Source organism: Tachysurus vachellii, chromosome 10 (assembly GCF_030014155.1).
Source record: "Tachysurus vachellii isolate PV-2020 chromosome 10, HZAU_Pvac_v1, whole genome shotgun sequence".
In the NCBI taxonomy this organism is placed as follows: Eukaryota; Metazoa; Chordata; class Actinopteri; order Siluriformes; family Bagridae; genus Tachysurus; species Tachysurus vachellii.
Window position 1 is genome coordinate 8,581,152 of NC_083469.1, and position 20,803 is coordinate 8,601,954.

At 39.9% G+C, this 20,803-nt stretch overlaps 2 protein-coding genes and 1 long non-coding RNA gene across 4 annotated transcripts; 1 reads left to right on the plus strand and 2 right to left on the minus strand.

Moving 5' to 3' along the window:
* Window positions 1-3,813: 3,813 nt before the first annotated feature.
* supt7l (SPT7 like, STAGA complex subunit gamma) lies at window positions 3,814-9,575 on the minus strand. Of its 2 annotated transcripts, none has more exons than XM_060879183.1 (5): window positions 9,391-9,575; window positions 7,703-8,181; window positions 6,280-6,604; window positions 5,114-5,351; window positions 3,814-4,185 (listed from the first exon to the last, which is right to left on the minus strand). In XM_060879183.1, exons 2-5 carry the CDS (start codon window positions 8,131-8,133, stop codon window positions 3,923-3,925), a joined length of 1,257 nt encoding a protein of 418 aa, XP_060735166.1. In that variant the 5' UTR covers window positions 8,134-8,181; window positions 9,391-9,575; the 3' UTR covers window positions 3,814-3,922. The 2 variants fall into 2 exon arrangements, with proteins under 2 accessions (XP_060735166.1, XP_060735165.1); XM_060879182.1 differs by having other exon boundaries at window positions 9,388-9,575.
* A 191-nt stretch (window positions 9,576-9,766) lies between these two features.
* Window positions 9,767-20,081, plus strand: slc4a1ap (solute carrier family 4 member 1 adaptor protein). Its single transcript, XM_060879181.1, has 14 exons — window positions 9,767-10,586; window positions 10,676-10,880; window positions 11,125-11,253; window positions 11,341-11,401; window positions 11,810-11,949; window positions 12,856-13,016; window positions 13,166-13,235; window positions 13,491-13,680; window positions 13,878-13,986; window positions 14,088-14,358; window positions 16,014-16,109; window positions 16,184-16,239; window positions 18,140-18,209; window positions 19,620-20,081. Exons 1-14 carry the CDS (start codon window positions 9,810-9,812, stop codon window positions 19,667-19,669), a joined length of 2,385 nt encoding a protein of 794 aa, XP_060735164.1. The 5' UTR covers window positions 9,767-9,809; the 3' UTR covers window positions 19,670-20,081.
* LOC132852130 (uncharacterized) lies at window positions 12,807-16,134 on the minus strand. Its single transcript, XR_009649102.1, has 3 exons — window positions 15,989-16,134; window positions 15,245-15,294; window positions 12,807-12,939 (listed from the first exon to the last, which is right to left on the minus strand). It is a non-coding gene; the product is annotated as an uncharacterized LOC132852130 (long non-coding RNA).
* Window positions 20,082-20,803: the final 722 nt, after the last annotated feature.

Genomic DNA, 20,803 nt, shown 5'->3' on the forward strand with positions numbered 1-20,803 from the left:
CTTTTATTTATTTATTTATTTATTTATTTATTTATTTATTTATTTATAGTATTAAAGAAACAACAGAATATGTGATAACCTCATGGAGACATTTCCATGAAATCTGGATTGTTTTGTATACCTGGAACAATTCTTTCTTTGGCTGTTTGGTTTACTTTCAATGCCTAAGTAACATCTGTGAAACCTTCCATGTGAAATGTTGTTTTATTTTGTATTAGGTATTAAAACCTGTGTAGCTGCAAATTGAAATTCAGCGATTCAGAGAAGAATCCTCTGTGAATGACCCAGATTGAATAAAAGGACACCCACAGAGCCAAATGATAAATCTGTAGAGTAATTCCTGTTGCTCTCTTAACCAATATAGGTGAATACAGATTGTCAATAAAATCCATGAGATCTATGAGTGCGCCGTGCACTCAGCAGATGTGGGGTGACATAAACCTGATGTTAGCCAGTGAACCGATTACAGAAGCCAGGTGGACAGACTGAAACCCAAACGAGAATAACAAGCCCTGTTTATCGGATTGAACCATAGATTGAGCTGGCAAAGAGTGCAAAATATTTGTCTACACGTGTTTTGAAAATTGTGTCTTGCTTCCTTATTTTATTATTTTTTTTGTGGTCATTGTTTGCTTTTTTTTCCATCAGAAAGATGCAGGTATTTTTTGAGGTCTCTTGAGGATAATTATCCCATCAAGCTCTGAACATGTCTTCCTTTTATCGAGAAAAAATATAGAAGCTGTAAAGAAATTGTGGCTTCGGAATGAAGACGGACAGTTCAGACATGCTTTATGGATCGGTCCACCTGGTTAAACAGAATCATGGCTTGTTCACAAAGCAGGAGGTTTAATACCAAGCACAAGCAAGAAAAATACTGAAAACGTGCTGGGAAGCAGTGTGGCTCAACACTGACCCCTGCTGTTGTCTCAAAGCAGTTTTACATAAGTATAGGAACAGAATTTTATAAATAAATAAATAAGCTTCAAATTAAGTTACTATTTATTTTTAACACCTATCCCTAATGAGCAAGCTGGCGACTGTGGAAAAGGAAAAACTCTCTATGAGACGATATGAGGAAGAAACCTTAAGAGGAACCAGACTCAGAAGGGAACCTCATCCTCATTTGGGTGACACTGGGCAGTAAATAATATAAATGTATATAATGTTCTTTCTTAAACAGATTGTAGTTGGGCAAAATTAAGCAACCGAGAGCTCGATGAAGGTTTGTAATACAGTCCTATATGCTCATGTTGACTTTTCCACAGCTTCACAGCAGCATCACTCTTCTCATGACCATTAGTTAACACAAACTTTTGCATTTTTCATAGTGCCTATAAATATTCTCTTCTTTAGATACAGACACGTCCTGTATAACTGGTTATTTCCGAGTAAAAATATGTAGCTTCCCTTCCATATTCCTTCCTCCAAATATATTCAGCATTCAGAATCCACCTTACCTTTCAGATGCTTTCGGTTTTTTTATTAAACAGTTTTATCCATTGCACTGAAGGATGTTAGCCTGTACAGCATATGTACATTCGTCTGAATGCACTACTAAGACTGGGAAATGGCTCCAAACAACCCCAAGAATAATAGATCTACATTTCAAATCCAGTGACAGGTAACTATTCGTTTTCTATATCGTGTATGCGTGCAATACTGAGCAGCGATTTCAGCTACACCAACAAGCAACGTTTGAATCGAGATGTAAATCAGGTTTGACACAGTTAAGAGTCAAATCCGAAAGATTCAAGTGATTCCTTAGACCAACCTAATGTGGCCTGATGTTTCACTCACTCACTCATCTTCTACCGCTTATCCGAACTACCTCGGGTCACGGGGAGCCTGTGCCTATCTCAGGCGTTAAGGCAGGATACACCCTGGACGGAGTGCCAACCCATCGCAGGGCACACACACTCTCACTCACTCATGCACTCACACACTACGGACAATTTTCCAGAGATGCCAATCAACCTACCATGCATGTCTTTGGACCGGGGGAGGAAACCGGAGTACCCGGAGGAAACCCCCGAGGCACGGGAAGAACATGCAAACTCCACACACACAAGGCGGAGGAGGGAATTCGAACCCCGACCCTGGAGGTGTGAGGCGAACGTGCTAACCACTAAGCCACCGTGCCCCTCCGATGTTTCAGTTTTTATCTTATCCTGACATATATAATCACTCAGTAAATATGTACAGAGATATTTACAGAAAAAAGGAGATTGGAAGGAAGTGGAGCAGAAATGAAATTTGCTTTTATATATTTGATTTCGTAAAGAGTAAAAAAAAAAAAAAAGGCCGTTTGGAGCCAATCAAAACTCTCAAGGAACTGATTTTGAATGCACCAGAAAAGCTACATGAGATTTGTCCCTGGATTAAATGTTACCATATATCACTATTATTCAACTATATAGCTTGTTTAAGTGGTTATGTGTATGTTGTACATTGTGGGATTTTCTAATCAGGGTTTCATTATGGTATAAAAGTGCATATTCTTTTCCTCTTTTTTAAGATGAGAATACAAAAGTATTGACGTATTGAAACACACGAGCCTACTGATTATGCCAAGTTGTTAGTAACAGTATGGCATAACATTTTTATCATTATTTCATAAGATTCAGTTTAAGATGGCCAGACAATCAAACACAGCTACAAATTAAGGGAAAGCTTTAAGCAACTTTAAGTGTCTTGATAAGGTAAACCAGCGGTGTCCAATCTTATCCGGAAAAGTCCGGTGTGGGTGCAGGTTTTCATTCCAAACCAAACAGAAGCCACACAGGAGTCTAATAAAAGCCAAGAACAACTGATTAAACAGGTGGAATCAGGTGTGGCTTCTGCTTGGTTGGAATGAAAACCTGCACCCAGACCGGCCCTTTGTAAATAAGATTGGACACCGCTGATACACCATAGTCCAGATTTTGGAGCTGTACCTGAGAGATGAACAGCATTCAACATCTTTACAAAAATATCTCCTCAGTTGGTGTTTTGATGATGGAGGTTTGAAGCCTTATTTAAACCTTCACTTCACAATCTCCCATAGGTGTTCAAGTGCTCATTACGTTGAGTTCTGGTGAGTGAAGCATATGACTTCAATTCTTTTCATTCTTATCAAACTACTCAGTGAGTCCAGAGGATGGAGGTGGGATCATCCTGGAAGAGATCACACCCATCCGGATAGAAACGGTTTAATAATCGGGTGAAGTATAAAAGGTAGCATATCAAAGTTTAACTTTTGACACTGGGCTCACATGGATGGATAGTATAGCTGTACTGTATATGTGTGAGTATAATGAGTCACTGTTTCATCTACAGCTTGCGACAGAAATCTCACAGAAATTCAAGCACGAGCCCATGAGAGCTCATCCATCTGATACCAACACCGGGTTAATTTTTAAAAATGCACCTGTAATTTTCTGTGCTAATTGATCATTGATGGTAACACAGGATGCTGGTGTATGTTTAGCCTCAGCGGTATTCCTCGTGCAGGTGTCTCGCACACAAAGGCCCGCTTCCACTGTGGCAATCGGAAATGTTCAGTGCTGGAACAGGAACTGTAATAGCCTGTCTGTTTAATATGCAGATTTATGTGTTCTGTAATTAATTTGCCATTATCCCTTGATTGATGTACCTGTACATTCTGAAGCAAACACCGTCTATAATTATTCCCCATGAGGTGATTCCTGTGTCGCTCCATTACAATAAACAGATGCTTGTTTTTCATACACCGAACAATATGACCACGTGACACAGCAAGCAGATAAAACATTTACCAGGAAGCCATTTGCTAGAGTTGACTCTCTTTCTGTCTTCTTAATGTAACCACCATTTATTTATTTTCACTAATACAAAACAACACAAAAGCAAACCATATCTCTTATCACAATCATCTAGACTGTACAACAAGTCCTTGTTTACGCGCTTAGACTTTGCGCAATCGTTTCTTCGGCCGTTGGTTGAAAGGGGATGTGCCTATCAGTGAGTCCGGAGACTGAGAGCCGTAGCTGGCGTCCGTGTCGCCGGGAGACGGAGCTGTTCCTCCGTCGCTCATGGTGGACATCGGGCCGTCTTCGAAGACGTCACTTGTGAGAACGCCGTGGCCTGAAACCTGACCCTCCTCGCTGTCCTGTGGCTCCATCTTTACCTGCTGCAGCTGCCACAAGGGGGAGCCATTTCCTGCTGCACCTGATACATATATCAATACAAAATAAAAAAAATCTTATTTAGCTGTTTAGGCCTGCGCAGTGACATAATTACAGTTATAGGGCTGCTTACGGTTCTTGTGTGTGCTACATGTACAACACCTTCGACTGGTTAGCTCACAGTAAGTTCTTGTGAGAATCTAGACCAGTCACCTCACAGCAATTGAGTGAGTGAGTGAGTGAGTGAGTGAGTGAGTGAATGAGTGAATGAGTGAGTGAGCACCATCTAACATTAAATTATCCAGGTGCTGACTGCAATCCAGCTGTTCATTTATTTCTACTCACACTAAACGATTGCAGCTCCTTTATTCATTACCAGCCTGCAAGCTCATGCTCTGGTTTAGTGATTCAGGAAGCGTTTAACAGGGATACAAGAAGCTACAGCTGCCTACAAAATCACAGAGGTGTCTGTGAATATAATATTCAGACCACCGCAGAGATGAGAGAGAAAAATGAGCGAATGGCAGATCTCGCAGAGTAGCACCTAGCTATAGTGTAATTACCTCCCAGGTCTCCATGTTCATTTAGTCTTGTCTAAATTGCTCTCTTTACAGGGTCTACTCAATGATTTTATATTCAGAAGACTAAAATCTACAATGTCAACGTTTGTCTCGTCCCTGGAGAAAGTCCCAGCCTGAATTGCCTACTGATTTTTAACAAATCCAGCTGTGGTGCCAATTTTAATCCTGCCTGGATATATAGCTCTATATTTGCTTCTTACATTAGATGTTTTTGTGACAGATTAATAGAAACCATTTCCAGATTCCATCAGGGAATTAAACGTTCACACAAAACATTAAGCCATTATCTGCTGTAGTGGATATAATATGCCATGTCCTGGGTGGTGTAAAGTAAAAGAATTCCAAATGAAAGATCCTAGAAGAGCTGTATGTGATTACAGACTAAAGTACCTGAGGTGTGAGGCGAGTGTCCATCCTCCAGTCCACCAGCCAGTCTGTCACTCGGCATCCCCAGCACTCCAGTGGACATCGCTTGCTCGGCTGAAGTCATCTCCCCCTCGGCTTCCTCATTCAGAGTGAAGGGAAGATCACTAATAGGTTCCTCCTTCACTTTAAGCGGCTTGGAATCCTCCAGAGCCTTCTCAGGGTTTACCAGTCTTTCATACTCGTCTGAGAGCTCTTTGCTGACCTGCGCACCAAAAATAGAGCAATTCAGGTAACTGATTACCTACAAAACGTCATCAGTCTATAATAACAGAATGTCCAGCCTACGGCCATATATCTTTTTCTTTGGTTTCTTTGCTTTTTCTTAATCTGATGGTTGATGGAAATCTTTTATTTAGAACGTGTGTATAAAATACTTCAACTACTGGTGACATGGGGAGAAGTCACATGGGCTCAGAAAGTAGTGGTTTATGGTCATCAGAGCTGTAATGCTGATCAGGTGTGGAGCGATTTCATGTATAGAGTCAGACTCATGGCTGAAAATAGTGGAGCCTCTAATGATGCCCGACCATCCTACTGAGTGAGTAGTCTGAAACACTGACGTTGGTTTAGATAAATAACATTTATCCATCTAGCTTTTTGGATGGGTGGAGGTGGCAAAACACTAACATTCTTCAAAAAAAGAAATAAAAGTTAAGGACGACTGGTTATACAATTTATTGCGGTTAGATACCAAAGTAAAATACCCTGACTGCAGAATTCCAGCTATCAACTAATGCTGTTATTCTGTCCATGGAGCCAGAGTTTTGCGATAAGTTTGAAAACCATGACATAGTACACACGCATACACCGCTCAGTTGAATCCACTCCTGTGTGATGAAATTACCTTTATAGAGAGACTGAGCAACAATGGATTCTATAATCCGTGCTTTAAGAAGCTTGAACATATTTATTTATTATAAGAGTTTGTGTTTTTCAGTTTGCACTCATTTTAGCACATCAGTTGAGCTAGAAGAAATTTCCCTACTGCTGCTAATTTATTGTTGTCTGAAATGTTGCTTACGTAGTGAAACCCAGCATTATATTCCTTGTGTTCAGCAATATTTGTTCAGTAGAAAAGTCAGGTACCATGCCAGCCTAACCTTAGAGCTAGTGCTGATAGAGTGGCTTACCTGAAGCATGTAGCTGTGGTAGTCTTTAATGCGGACCTGCCAGAAGCGCTGTAGCGCCAACACACTGCCGATGCCCACCTCGTGGAAGACCTGTTCCACAACATCAGGAAAAGGAGTAGAGCCGAGACGGGCTTCACGGTCCACGGCTACGCGCAGCAGCTGAGTCAGACGCAGGTAATGCTCATGCACCAGGTCAGTCAAGGTCTCCAGCACACTCTCCATGGCTGACTCAAAACCTGCGTGTGCCAACACTGTGGCAACTGATTGGTAAAGCAGCTGGCGGCATGAAGGCCAGCTCAACTCCGTCACTGGCTCTCCTTCACCCCTGTACGGGAAAGAAACAGAATGAATAAGGAAAGAAGAACGCAACATGAACCCATAACGTGATTAATTCTGTCTGAATGTTTCTATGATGTTGAGTCTCTGAGGTAGCAAAACGGCTCCTAAAATGATGTGATATTGTGAAAGCACAAATCAACAGTTAAAGGTGGGGTCTCCGTTGTTTGAGAAAGGCTTCAGAAAACCGCGTTGGGCCGGCAAACAAAATAAAAACAAAACAAATGTATAGCCAATGAGCAGAAAGGGGCGTGTCTTGTCAATATGGGCAGAGAGTGTGTCCAGTGCGCATGTGCGACATTAGCAGAACGCGGTTTTAACATTGACATGGAGGATAAAAACAAAGAAAGAAAGCGAAGAAAGGCTTACGATAAGGCAAGAAGCAGGACCCGTGTTAATATAGGGTCAGCTTTCCAGCGCTGGAGAGAACTGAAGGAGCGGGAAGGCCTGCGATGGGACGCCAAGGTCGCTTTTTTCCTTTTCGATAGGTGAGTAACGTTGGTATTGCTTTGTTACACAGAACTAATATATGCCATCCTTTGCATGATTATGCTTGTGTGTCATTTTTGCGTGTTTATCTGCAATCGTATTGTTCCTCCCTTCATCTATGATAAAGTCACATTTCTTTCCAATAGTTGCCTGGGTTACGTATGTATGTGTGGGCGGAGCTATCAATACAGGGGTGGGACCCATTTGGGTTAGGGACGTGTTTGTTTTGGTGATTTCAAATGTCGACATTGGCTTTCAGACAACGGAGACCCCACCTTTAATTAAGACTAAGGTACACTAATATGCACCATAAGGAGTTTTCATCTGACTTCCCTTATTAGAAAATTTCTGTTTTATTAGGCATTAAAGGCTTTATCTAGATTTCCGGTACAAGATTTACTCAGTTATTTCTATTGTCTAGTGCAAGTTGGCACAAAAACTTTACCAAAAATGTCTTGTAAAATATTTAATATTATATATTTTAAATATAAAATATGAACTTATACCTCGTGCCAAATACCTTTTGTATTTTTTATTTTCTCTTGTATTTACAAATGCAAAACTATGGGACACATTGCAGAACCTAAATCGTATTTACTTGTAGAAGTCGCTCTCTGGGTCACTGTGTCGCAGCTGAAACAGCTCACAAGGGGCTTTGCTGTCCAGAGGCAGCAGATCATCCGGTGCCGCCGGTGTGACCGGACGTGGTGGTAGTGAATCCATATCTTCTGGTTTGATCAGAACCTGAGCCTCAGACCCAGTGCCCGAGGGTTGCTGGCCCAGCTGTGCAGCCGTGATTAGGCTGCGGAGTCGTCTGGCATGCTGGCACAGCTGCACCGTGTGGATTGTGAGGCTGCAGGGCTCAGAGGGAACGTCCAGCATGGTGGTGGGACGAGGACGCCGTGCTGAAGGCTGGTGCAGAGGAGGGTCTTGCATCTCGACTTGGCGAAATTCACGCTGCAGGAGATCGAAGGAGCTGCGGCCTGGTGGGGCAGAGGCCACCGGGAGCTCACCCCAGTAGCGCATCATATTTACTAGATTCCTTTAACTGGTGCCAGAACTTCCGGAGTAAATAATCTGAGAAGAAATTGGTACTGCAGTTAATTTACAACACACAGATACAGTTGGCAGACACAAATCAGACATGTGAAACCTAAATGATTTATCTTACCATAATTTATCAAAAATCACAGATATTTTACTCGGTCACTTGGGGTGTACCACTGTTTACAACAAACACCAATGTGTGTGTGTGTTTGTTTATGTGTGTATGTTTGTTTATGTGTTTATATGTATGTGTGTGTATGTGTCTGTGTGTTTGTGTGTGTGTGTCTGTGTTTGTTAATGTGTGTGTGTTTGTATGTATGTATGTGTGTGTGTTTGTTTATATGTATGTGTGTGCGTGTCTGTGTGTTTGTTAATGTGTGCGTGTCTGTGTGTTTATTTATGTGTATGTATGTATGTGTGTGTGCGTGTGTGTGTGTATGTTTGTTTGTGTGTGAGTGTACGTGTGTGTGTATGTTTGTGTGTGTGTATGTTTGTGTGTATATGTTTGTTTGTGTGTTTTTGTGTGTATGCGTGTGTTTGTTTGTGTGTATGTGTGTGTATGTATGTTTGTGTGTATGTTTGTGTGTGTGTTTGTATGTGTGTGTTTGTGTATGTGTGTATGTTTGTGTGTATGTTTGTGTGTTTATGTGTGTATGCGTGTGTTTGTGTGTATGTGTGTGTATGTATGTTTGTGTGTGTTTGTTTGTGTGTATGTGTGTGTTTGTGTGTGTGTATGTGTGTGTCTGTGTGTTTGTTAATGTGTGCGTGTCTGTGTTTATTTATGTGTATGTATGTATGTGTGTGTGCGTGTGTGTGTGTATGTTTGTTTGTGTGTGAGTGTACGTGTGTGTGTATGTTTGTGTGTGTGTATGTTTATGTGTGTATGTGTGTATGTTTGTGTGTGTATGTTTGTGTGTGTTTTTGTGTGTATGCGTGTGTTTGTTTGTGTGTATGTGTGTATGTATGTTTGTGTGTATGTTTGTGTGTGTGTTTGTGTATGTGTGTATGTTTGTGTGTATGTTTGTGTGTATGTTTGTGTGTTTATGTGTGTATGCGTGTGTTTGTGTGTATGTATGTATGTTTGTGTGTGTTTGTGTGTGTGTATGTGTGTTTATGTTGGGGGTCTCAGATTTTTAATAAGTCTCTTATGATAAATTCTCAGCTGATCCTCTATAATAATAATAATAATAATAATAATAATAATAATAATAATAACATTACAGAAATCATACTTACAACATCAATGATACAGATGTTCGCGGTTTAAAGCTGCTTACTAAGTAGATCACCATCTGGTTTTATAAAGACGATGTAACGCAGTAAAACGCAGCGAAACTTCAAAACATTGCAGAAATCTGGGTTTAAAAATAACTAATAACTCTGAACAAACGCAGGCTTGGCGTAGTGTATGCAGACCCATATAAATGCTTCCGTGTTGCTACGCCGGAGCTGTCGGATTAGTTCCGCTACTGTCGAAAAATTATTTTGTCCTAAATAATATGATACTATGATATGCCTCCTGTTTAATAACAAGATTTCAAAGGGTTTATTTTATTAAAAATTGATATTTACTTACAATAAACTATGTAAAATGACAACACAGCCGCCTTTCAGTCGGGAATAAACACGGAAGACTTACATCGACACACCAAACAGAAATGGCGGATTCTGCGCACGCACCGTTGGAGTCTGAATGCTGCTTAAACCTGGAAAACAAACCCGAGATGGAGACGCTAAAATCACCAGGACACAAAAACGACGAAGCTAAAGAAGAATGCACAAATAACATCGAGGATCCGTTCAAGAAACCGGACATTTTCGCCGCTCCGTCTGTAGCATTGAAGAAAAACAAAGGTGTTCAGAAGCTCGTAGCTGAAACTGACAGCGATGAACCTTTTAAAGAACCTTCAGAAAACCATCATCAGTCCTTAAAACAACATTCTGTAAGTCTAACCCAAATTGAGAAGCCTCTTACAAAAGAAAAGCAGGTCCATATAACACCAAAACCTGAGATCTCATGCAAAAAACCAGCCAAAGTGCCACCAAGTGGTAAATTTCCTCCTCTTCCATACACAGAGCCTCTATGGGCAGGGGTACCAGGCGTCCCTTACACTTTTGAGTTGCTTAAGAATGGTGCCATACTGGACACAGTGCCTCTCACTCAGCAGAGTTACTTTGTGGTGGGACGCTTACCTGTGTGTGATGTCTCTCTGGAGCATCCCTCCATATCACGCTATCATGCTGTAGTGCAGTATCGTGGGAAGTCAGGAGACACCGGTGTTGTTGGAGAGGAGCTTGGATTCTATGTCTTCGATCTGGGGAGTACTCATGGCACCTTTGTAAACAAGAACAAGATCCCTCCAAAAACGTATATAAGGCTGCACGTCGGCCACGTCCTGAAGTTTGGGGGAAGCACGAGGCTCTTTATCCTTCAGGTTAGGAACGTGTTTTAAATTTTACGTCGTCATAGAAGGATGTTTGTTTATGCTTCCTGGGTTTTCTCTCTCTCTCTCTCTCTCTACAGGGTCCTGAATCGGACGAAGAGGCTGAGTCGGAGCTAACGGTTACAGAGCTGAGAGAGCGGGCCAGGAAGCAGAAAGAACAGCTGGAAAAGAGGATGATGGGAGACGGCTCAGACGATGACGATGATGATAAGGAGGAGAAGAATGTTGAGAGCGTTGCTTGTGGAAGAAGTGCTGCAGAAGACAGTGGCTGCTCATGGGGAATGGGTAACAATGCAATCTTTATGACGTTAGATTCTTCTCGAAGGCTTATCTAATGCTAGAAAGACTGATTTTAGCTGTGTGCAGCATGTATTGTGCTCGTTACTACGCACATTACCACTAACCTCAAGTTGCCTTCATCCCAAAGAAAATCGTGGCGTCACATCACATCACCTGTCGATGGATTTAATGATCAGTCTGATCAGTGTGTAGTGTGATTTTTATGTATTTTGTATTTTTGAATGAACAGGTGAGGATGCAGCCCCAGAGGAGGATGAGAATGAAGAGAATCCATTTGCCACAGAGTTCCAAGAGGACCAGGAAGCAGCCTACCTAAAAGATCCCAAAAAGGCTTTGCAAGGGTTCTATGATCGAGAAGGTATAGGCTATGTTACAGTCTTAGTTGTAGCTAGTTTAGCAAATCGTTCTAGCTGAATATGAACATAATCTTTCTTTATGATTTCAGGAGAAGAATTGGAGTTTGAGTATGACGACAAAGGGCATGGAACCTGGCTGTGCAGAATCAAGTAAATAATACAATACTCTTTGTATTACTGAAACAAAACACTGCTGCTGAATTGTGAATTCTGATGAGAACATTCAGAACACCTGACTTGCTTTTCTGGATCTGAAATTCTGACAATAATTCCAGCTGCAAGAGGAATCAGAGGTTGATTTTAAGGAGCTCCTCCAAATCCTTTATTGTATGTTACTCTGTAGTAACAGCGTACACAGGAAGATGTTCCTAAGTAATAAGAGGGACTAGCTTGTTTCATCAACATCGTATAACTAAAACAGCTTGGGAAAATCTTAGAAGTAAATTTAAACATGTCACATGCTAACAAAATAATCAGTAAATAATATTTTTTTGGCTCTCATTTCAAGACGACGGTTTGTAAATCTTTTATTTATTTATTTATTTATTTATTTTGCAGGTTGCCGGTGGACGATGCTCTTGGTAGGCAGCTGATTGCTGAAGTCACACACTCTGGTAGAAAGAAGGAGGCGGCTGTACAGTGCTGTTTGGAGGCATGTCGTATGCTGGAGGTTCGAGGTCTGCTGAGGCAGGAGGCAGGTAAGTGGATTGTAGCAGCAGCCCTGTGCTTATATATAAATATATTCACAACCCAACATATAGTATAGAATTATGATACAAGCTCAGTGTTTCTTTCAAAATTGCTCATGGCTACACACATTCCTGCTATCCTCAAATTAATCTGGAAATTTATACTGTGACCTGGAATATTTAAGGGTCTTTCCAGGACAAGCTGAAGGAAGCCTGTAGGTTGTATTATTTTGTTTAAAAGAGCGTAATAAGCTTTTCCCGTTTAAAAGCCTGTTTGTTTGGTGGCTGATAGACTTGCCATAGAAATGGTCTAGAAATTGCATTTACATTTAGCCAGCTCCTGATTTGGTGTAAATGTTATGCCCTTATGATTCTAAAGATCTGTTATTAAATACCAATAGTAGATTTAGCAAATATACAATATAATACAGTTTATACAAGTGGTATCTTGTTGTGTTTTGGAGATATTGTTCACTGACCAAATAGCTTATATTAAAATAAATTATATATTGGTATCGTTGATGTCACTTATAATAAGTTTATACAGCTCATATTTCTTTGAGTCCAGTTCCTCACAAGCTGTTAAGTTTTTTTTTATGAGGTGTCACTGTGGATCAAACTCCATAAACTCCTGGATTAGTGTAAAGCTGAACTAGTCATAGAAATAGATGTTATGTATTGAACAAAATCTTTTTTTTTTTTTTTTTTTTATTCCAAATCAGTATGAAGTAGAATGCAGGCCAACATCCTTAAATATACTGTATTAAGTGCAATTGTGTATTAAGTGTATTAAGTTTCTGTGAAAATGAAACTTGATCATAAAACTTCACGAGGAGCAGGATATTGGAGTATTTGGTTAAGTGTACACACACAAACATACCATGATTTAATCCTCCTTTGGTCTCTTGACTCCAGTCTCTCGCAAGCGTAAAAAGAAAAACTGGGAAGAAGAAGACTATTACGACAGCGATGACGACTCCTTTCTGGACAGAACGGGTACTGTTGAAAGGAAGAGGAAACAACGCATGAAGAAAGCCGGCAAGATCCATGAGAGGCCCGAGACCTACGACTCTCTGGTATATAATATGTATTACATTCCCTGCTCTCGCAAAGTCACAATCAAGTTCTAAAGTGAAAGGTTTTTTTACTACTACAATTATTGTAGTTACTAGTAAGTATCTTATACTTCTTTTTTTTTGTCATCTTCACATTTGTTGTTTTCAAGGTTGCTAAGCTTGCTGAAGTGGAGAATGAACTGGCTAAGACTGAGAACACACTCAGTTCTTCTGGGAAAGGTGAGATGATGACTGAGTGACTGAGATGACTGGCTTTCTTTTTCTTATTCTGTTTCTCTCTTTTTCTCTCTCACTCTCTCTCTCGCACACACACACACACACACACAAACTATCCATTTCCCACCCTCATTATTTCTTCCTCTACCTCTTTCTTTCTTTCTTTCTTTCTTTCTTTTTTCTTTCAGCTTGTATGCTTTATGTAGTGCTTGCACATTTAATATGCATTATTTAACTAATATATAAATACATCACTAGAGGGCACCAGCTCGGCTACAGAGGACCCTCTGGATGCATTTATGAGTTGTGTGCGCAGTCAGGCTGACGTTGATGTGGTACAAAGGAAGAAGCTGCATGTCCATGTGGCTGAGCTGAAGAAGGAAGCGCAGCGACTGCAGAGGCTCATCGATTTAACCAGACCAACAGAGCTGCCCTCGTTGCAGAGCCGGTGAGGTTTACAGACAGAGGTCCTCAGAAAACACAAGTAAATGTGTGTGTGCATGAACTTGTTTGTGCGTGTGCAACGGCATTGTCCTATACAAGAACCACCTTCTTGAGATGATCCACTGTCCATTATCCTGTACAGGAAGAGGAATGAATGACAGATTAAGAAAGATACATAACTGTGTTCCTCTGTCGTCTCAGGTCTGGCAATGACCCATCAGAGCCTGACAAACCCAAGAAGTTAGCCCTGCCTTTGTTTGGTGCTATGAAGGGTGGAGGCAAATTTAAATTGAAGACAGGGACCATAGGGGTGAGACACCATCCTCACTGTCATCATAAATCATCACACATAAAACTGCTAGGATGAACCATGTCAGTCAATTATTTCTCCTTTCTCATGTTTACAAACAGAAGTTGCCTGCCAAAAAGCCCAACCTGCCGCCTGAGCTCTTCAACATGAAAGAACTACCGCCTGGGGGAGAGGAGGAAGATGACGAGGATGAGCAACAGGATGGAGAGCAAAAGACATATGACACGGACAAAGAGTGTAAAGATGAGGAGAAAGAGAGCACAGCTGCTTCAGAGTTTGATATGGAGCCATCACAGGCTGATGAGACACAACACGATGACACCTCAGATGCTGGAAGACACTCAGGAGAAACCTGTTCACAGAGCCCTAAAGGTCAGTGCGCAACTAAAGCTGATGCTGGATTAATGATTCCTATTACGTTATCGTTGTCTCTCACTAAATAAATCAATAAGAAGAAAAAATGCAGGTCAAAAACAGACATTCTTCAAACTTTTTTTTTTATATTATTTATATTTATGGCATTTGGCAGAGGTCCTTAACCAGAGCAGCTTATATTTATCTCATTTATACAGCTGAGCAATTGAGGGTTAATGGCTTTGCTCAGGGGCCCAAGAGTGGCAGATTGGTGGTCCTGAGATTTGAACTCACAACCTTCTGATCAGTAGTCCAACATTCTTACATTTTATATATTTTGAATATTTGTGATTAACGTAATGATCTAATTTTCTACATCAAATCATTTCTAAATATTTACTCATAATGAAAACATGATTTCATAAGTTATGACGCAAAATATCCCATTTTACACAAAGTACCTCAGTGCGTCGATGAAAAACGCCTGGCGATTGCAGCTTTTTAAGAATTAGTATGATATCTCTAGCATTAAAAACACAGACTGTTAATTTGATGAGTTTAGCCATGGGATATTTTTCTAATTTATGTATATTCAAATTCATTTTCCCTCACTTGTTAGAATTCATATTTCATGTGATGTTTAATGATTGTGTAATCTAGAAGTTGTAAGTCTTTTTTTTCTATCCTGCAGCTTTCTTAGCTAGTTTGCTAAGAATGTTGACCAGTTCTAGCTACCTAGCCAACGGTGCTAGCTACCCGTAGAGCCCTCAATACTGATAAATTCAGTAATTTCTTTTTGAAAATGTGTCTTGTCTATGCAGAAGTTTTGAAAGGATGTAAAAATTAGATAAAATTTGACTCATTACATCATGGAATTAAATATCAGTATTATCATAGTATTTACCTCAGGTTTGCAGTGATTCAGATGAAACTTTGCAGTTAACTACAGTATATCTGTGAACATGTGGTCAGGAATATACAAAACAGAAAGGAAAAGATTTAGGGAAGGTGTTACTTACTTTGAAGGTGATTCTACTTTGTGCTGCAGTGTTAAGTGCTAATAGACTGTTTGTTTATATTGATGATAAATAATATTACCAAGACCCTTTAGCGAGTGTACATAAGTTGAAGGGTTTTGTGTGTGTGTGTGTGTGTGTGTGTGTGTTTTGTGAACACTACTACTTTTAAATAGCTTTAACAGATGCTGTGCAAACCTATAGCAGGATGTTGAAACTCTGCTTAAACCGAACAAAGACAGTATAGCATGTAATCTAAACGTTATATACGATAGAACACTATAGACACAAAATCTTGAAAATTAAGCCCAGGCAATGTCTTTATGCAGTAAAGAGTACGCAAGCTCTCTGAAATGTTAAAAGCTTTTCTTTTTGAATGCGATACCATTTTAGCAGAGATCTTATCCAACAAATACAGGATAAAGTCTGTGGCTTTATGAAGTCAGCTTCTATCAGGAATTCAATTACTCGCATATTTAACAAAGCCTGTGTTGAAACATTTTGTTAGCTCAGCCTATTTTTAATCGTAGTAGTTGCTATTTAGCAGGGCGCTTAAGATGCTGTAACAGACTTTGACCACAAGACTGCACTGTTAGGCTTTTGTCAAATGTAAATAGAAGTCCATTACTCACAATCGGTTGATTTTGTGTTTTAAAGAGAGAACCCAGGACTCAGAGAGACCAACAGTAAAGAGGCCTTCCTCGCATGGAAAAGAGAAGGCTCATTCTAAAGACGCCTCCTCAGCACCTCAAGGTACAATCGTGTTATAAAAGGAACGTGGTCTTTTTGAGCAATACAAAATCCTGAACTTTTTTGAAACTTTCCAGGGGAAGTTCAACCTCCTCGGGGGAAGAAGAGTGGGAAGATGATTGGTCCCAGCAGGGTATGTCGTGTGTGTGTGAGTGTGTGTGTGTGTGTGTGTGTTTTCTCCTTTCAACATGTTTATGGCAAGAGACATTTTAGTATTTTATACAACTCTAGAGATTCCCTAAAGTCTTGTGCCTACACATAGTGCTGTGAGTGTTTGAGTTCATTGGTGCAGTGTTTGCTTTAGGATGACTCACAAAAAAAAAATTGCATTGCTCAAAGTACATTGTGATTTCATGACACATATATGAAGTGTTTTCACTGACAAGCCCTAAAAATCTCCAGATTTATTTGCACCCTTAGTAAAAATGGGTGAAAAGGTTATGAAAAAACTTTTCATGTACAAATGTAACCACATGTGACCGTTATTGGCACCCCTAAAAATTCCTCTGACTAAATTAGAACTCAAGCATGTTCCTGTTTTATATTCCGCTTTAAATTCACCTGTGTTCGGGAACTCTGATTCAACCGACTTCCTCTTTCACTGCTGTATAAATACCTGTGGGGACAAGACAACACAAAGCAAATGAGACACAAATGTATTGATTGTCATAAATTAGGTAATGGTTATAAAATTAGCTACACATCTGGAAATGCCCTGATAATAATTATGGTTTGAAACAACCAGACTTGTAATGAAGCTGTCTGGAAGAGCATATAGCATTTTGTGGTCACTAATGTCTTTACAACTACAATTAGACAACACATTCATGCCAATAAACTGGGGGGAAAAGCCTTTTCTTTCATCTAGACATGTATGTAACCACTGTGAGTTAGTTAAATGATACAGGAAATGGTTCTATGTTAAGACGAGGCAAGAAATACAAAAGGGGGGGGCAGTATGCAGAAAAAAAATCCTAATCCTGACTTAAGAATTGTGGAGGATCTGTGTGAGAATGATGTGGGCTGTTTTTGCTCTAAAGGCTCGGCGAACCTTGTTGGTATTAATCATTGTTGTTCATAAATATATCAACAGAAGATTTATCTTTTTTGTGAATGCCATTATTCAACAACTACTGGGATTTGCTCTTGTCTCTTCCCTACAATTATTTATGAACAAATACGCTGTTACTTTTCAACTGACTATTGCATATGTGTTACTCTTGTAATAGCACACTTTCAATGTATATTTGTTAAAAGGGAAGTTGGGGTCAGAGCATAGGGAGTTGAACAGTGGCAGCTTGGCATCTTGCCCATTGCATTCAAAGTACTGGATGCTCAAAGATTTTGTGACATAGTAGAGACACCATCACATCTTAGCACGAAAGATCTGTACCTATCTAAAAAAAAAATCATATTGAAATATGGATAAACAAATTTTTTTCCACAAATTGTCTGGGTAACATGATAACATCATGGCCTCCATAAAGTGGATCAGTGATTTACATTTACAGCATTTAGCAGACACTCTTATCCAGAGTGACTTACATTTTTCAGTTTATACACCTGAGCAATTGAGGGTTAAGGGCCTTGCTCAGGGGCCCTGCAGTGGCAACTTGGTGGACCTGGGATTCGAACCAATGACCTTCCGATCAGTAGTCGAACATGTTCCCTGATTGAAATCCCATTAAAAATGTGGGAAAATCTAAAAGGAGACCAGCAATTTGGAAAGTCTAATTTAAGGGGTCTGCTGTTACTCTTATTGCAGAAGATGTAGTTGATAAGGTGGTCACACACATAGTAATGCAGGGATGCTAATAATTGTTATACAACGTTTGTTTTTTAGATAAAGGTTCATATCATGTTCATAGATTAAATCTACTTCAGTTAAAGATGAGATGTTTGGAGTGTCAGATCAGGCAGACATACAATAGCTTTAGCAATGGTGCCAATCATTCTAGAGCTAACTGAATAGTGTACAGTATATAGTGTATAATATAATTTACACATAATGATGTATTTTTGTATTCCTCCAGCCTCCAAGTATCGTGTCCAAACAGTACCCAGAGGACGATCCTGATTACTGTGTGTGGGTTCCTCCAGCAGGTACTGTAGCAGTTGCTGGTTTAAGATTTTGCTAATCAGGAAAACGAAAACATAAATTCATTCCATCCCAAACCATTCCTTTTAATTACTGCTCACTCACTAGTTTTCGTTCAGCAAGTGCAATAATCATACTCGGCTTACTGGTTTGTTTGTTTTTTCCATCCTTAGTTCAGAAAACACTTGAAATGCTGATTTGACACAATTTATGCCTAGCCTAGACAATTTTTCAGACCCAAGTCTGTCAGGAAGAGAGTTAAAAAGAGGGAAGTAAATGTTTAACACAGCTTCAACCACCAGCAATTAGTAATTAGGGGAAATCCAGTAATCACAATGCATTTTTGTTTAAATCGCTGACAACAAAGCTATTGCGTTACGATAAGATAAAGTCTTGTTTCTGAAGCCAGCCTAAAACTTTTTGAACTTGACAGTTGGTATGAACGTTTTAGTTCCTTGATCTTGTTGACATTAATGACGTCTTAATACAGAAACTAAAGGCCTCCACTACACTATTGTATCCTACATGGTCTTTCATGAGCTTACAATAAGATAAGCATTACCATTTTGCAGATAGGTGGAAAGACTATTGGAGAAATCATAAAGGAACACTAGGTCCCTATCGGACTTTTATGAGCATGTTTTTCCGTCAATTATTCAGAGGAACGTTTACACAAAGAATGTGACATTCATAAAATTCTGGGTAGTTCAGGAAGAGAAAATCTTCCGATCCTACTAGAGCTCGGTACCTCTTGTTCATGTAAACCAGGTTTGATAAGTTTCACATTGTATAACTGGTGTGAGAAACTGCACTTTTTTTTATAGTGTCAAGTTTAAATACCTGATTTATTTAAACTGTACACAAATCTAGTGAAATTCAATTGTTTTAGTGGCAAAGGGAAATGTGAAACTACACATTTATTTAGGAGGGGAAAAAACTTTATAAGCTTTATAAAAGGTCCCAGAGTTGTCTGTTATCTGCAATGGCTGAGCTGCATTATTGGAAGATTTAGCACGCACCAGGCTTAGAAGGCACTCTTTGGCTGTCTTGTCATACTTCTGCTCTTTGAGCTCACTGATCTTTACCTTTTAAGGAGTTTCATAGGTGTTACTAAATGCAGATCAGCTATGCCATGAACGTGCTTTTGATTGGTGTTTATCAACATGTTTATGTAGGAGGAAAATTAGAAAAGATTGTAGTAATGTACAAGGAATTTTAATTTCAGTTTGTCCAACAAAAACATGACATCACTTTACTAAACGATTGATAAATGAGGCCCATTGACTATTGTTATGCTTTGCGATGCTTCCATTGCACATTTTTGTTTTGCTTCCAATTAAGGCATTAATGTGAGACACGTGTCTGTGAATACTGCTGTCGTGTGTAAACTGCATTTCTCTGCTTTGTTCGAACAGGTCAGACCGGCGATGGACGGACCCATCTTAACGACAAATACGGCTACTGAGAGCCCGGAAGGTTTTATTGGTGTCAGTGTGATTGGTGTAAGGGCAGCTGACAAAATACTCCATTCCCTCAAATGTCTGGATGGTTTATGGTGACTTGAGCACTTGAGACTTGCATTTTCTTGCATTTTTTTGGCTTCCATCTGTGTTCGCACTTACAATGTGTTCTTAGTGCACAGCACAAATGGGTCTGGAAAAGGAAGCCAAGGAGGACGATCGTGAATTGAAAACGCTGCGAGACGTTTCTAAATATTAAATCAGAAAATTAATGGAGATGGGAACACGACGAGCACTTAGATCTTCTGCATTCTGAATCCTGATATGTTCACTCACAGCTAGCTAGTCATACTGGATAATTAAAGGAAAATAACCACCATGAATGACTTGCATATTAAACGTTATAATTATCATGTGCTCATTGGCATCCTGGGTTAGTTTTTTAATTTTTGGTACATTTTTCACTTCCTTCCACGTTATCCACAGTGCCACAGCTGGTGCCAGTTATGTTTGAGATCATTCAATATCATTGTAAAATGCAATAGAGATGAACTCCTGTGATCAGCCAGACAAATATCCTCCAACATCTCACAGGAATAAAGCAACAAATTAGCCCCACAATCACTAAACCTGTTACTGATATTTCAGTATAAATATATTCCATGTGTTCCAGGGTGGAGTTTCCATTACTAGCTAACCTTCTGTGTATTACGGTACTTTAACCCTATTCATAACTCCCCACTCAAGTTTTAAGTGGTGGTCACCATACTGGTCACTATACGTGTAACACTAGCTGTCCTGGCTGAGATGTTAAGCCGTCCTCTGCAAGGTTTTTAAGCCGTTCAGCCAAAACTGCAAGCGTTCAGGCTAGATCTGTGTTCGGCTTGTGTTACCTTAGCTGAGAGAGGGCGAGTGTATTCACCAGCCATCTGGAGGCTTGCTCTGTCTCCTGGCTTTGAGAGCAAGCTGTCCATGAATTAAGTGACAAGTGTGTGTAAGTTCGACGAACATGTCGGCGGAAGGGTGAATGCGCTGTGTATGTGTTCCCTCTATTTGATATTAATGAAGAGTGACTCAGTGTTAAGGGGGCGATTTGGCATAAATGTGTGTTGTTTTTTCCAAGGAAAAATTAAGCCTCC

Bases quoted from the DNA above. Each gene is read 5' to 3' on its own strand.
- supt7l (XM_060879183.1), bottom strand. From the start codon at position 8,133: ATGATGCGCTACTGGGGTGAGCTCCCGGTGGCCTCTGCCCCACCAGGC. The intron at 5,352-6,279 runs GTAAGCCACTCT...TTTGGTGCGCAG, and splicing joins ACCACAGCTACATGCTTCAG to GTCAGCAAAGAGCTCTCAGA. The intron at 4,186-5,113 runs GTACTTTAGTCT...TATATGTATCAG, and splicing joins ACACTCGCCTCACACCTCAG to GTGCAGCAGGAAATGGCTCC.
- slc4a1ap (XM_060879181.1), top strand. From the start codon at position 9,810: ATGGCGGATTCTGCGCACGCACCGTTGGAGTCTGAATGCTGCTTAAAC. The intron at 11,254-11,340 runs GTATAGGCTATG...TTATGATTTCAG, and splicing joins AGGGTTCTATGATCGAGAAG to GAGAAGAATTGGAGTTTGAG. The intron at 16,240-18,139 runs GTATGTCGTGTG...GTATTCCTCCAG, and splicing joins AGATGATTGGTCCCAGCAGG to CCTCCAAGTATCGTGTCCAA.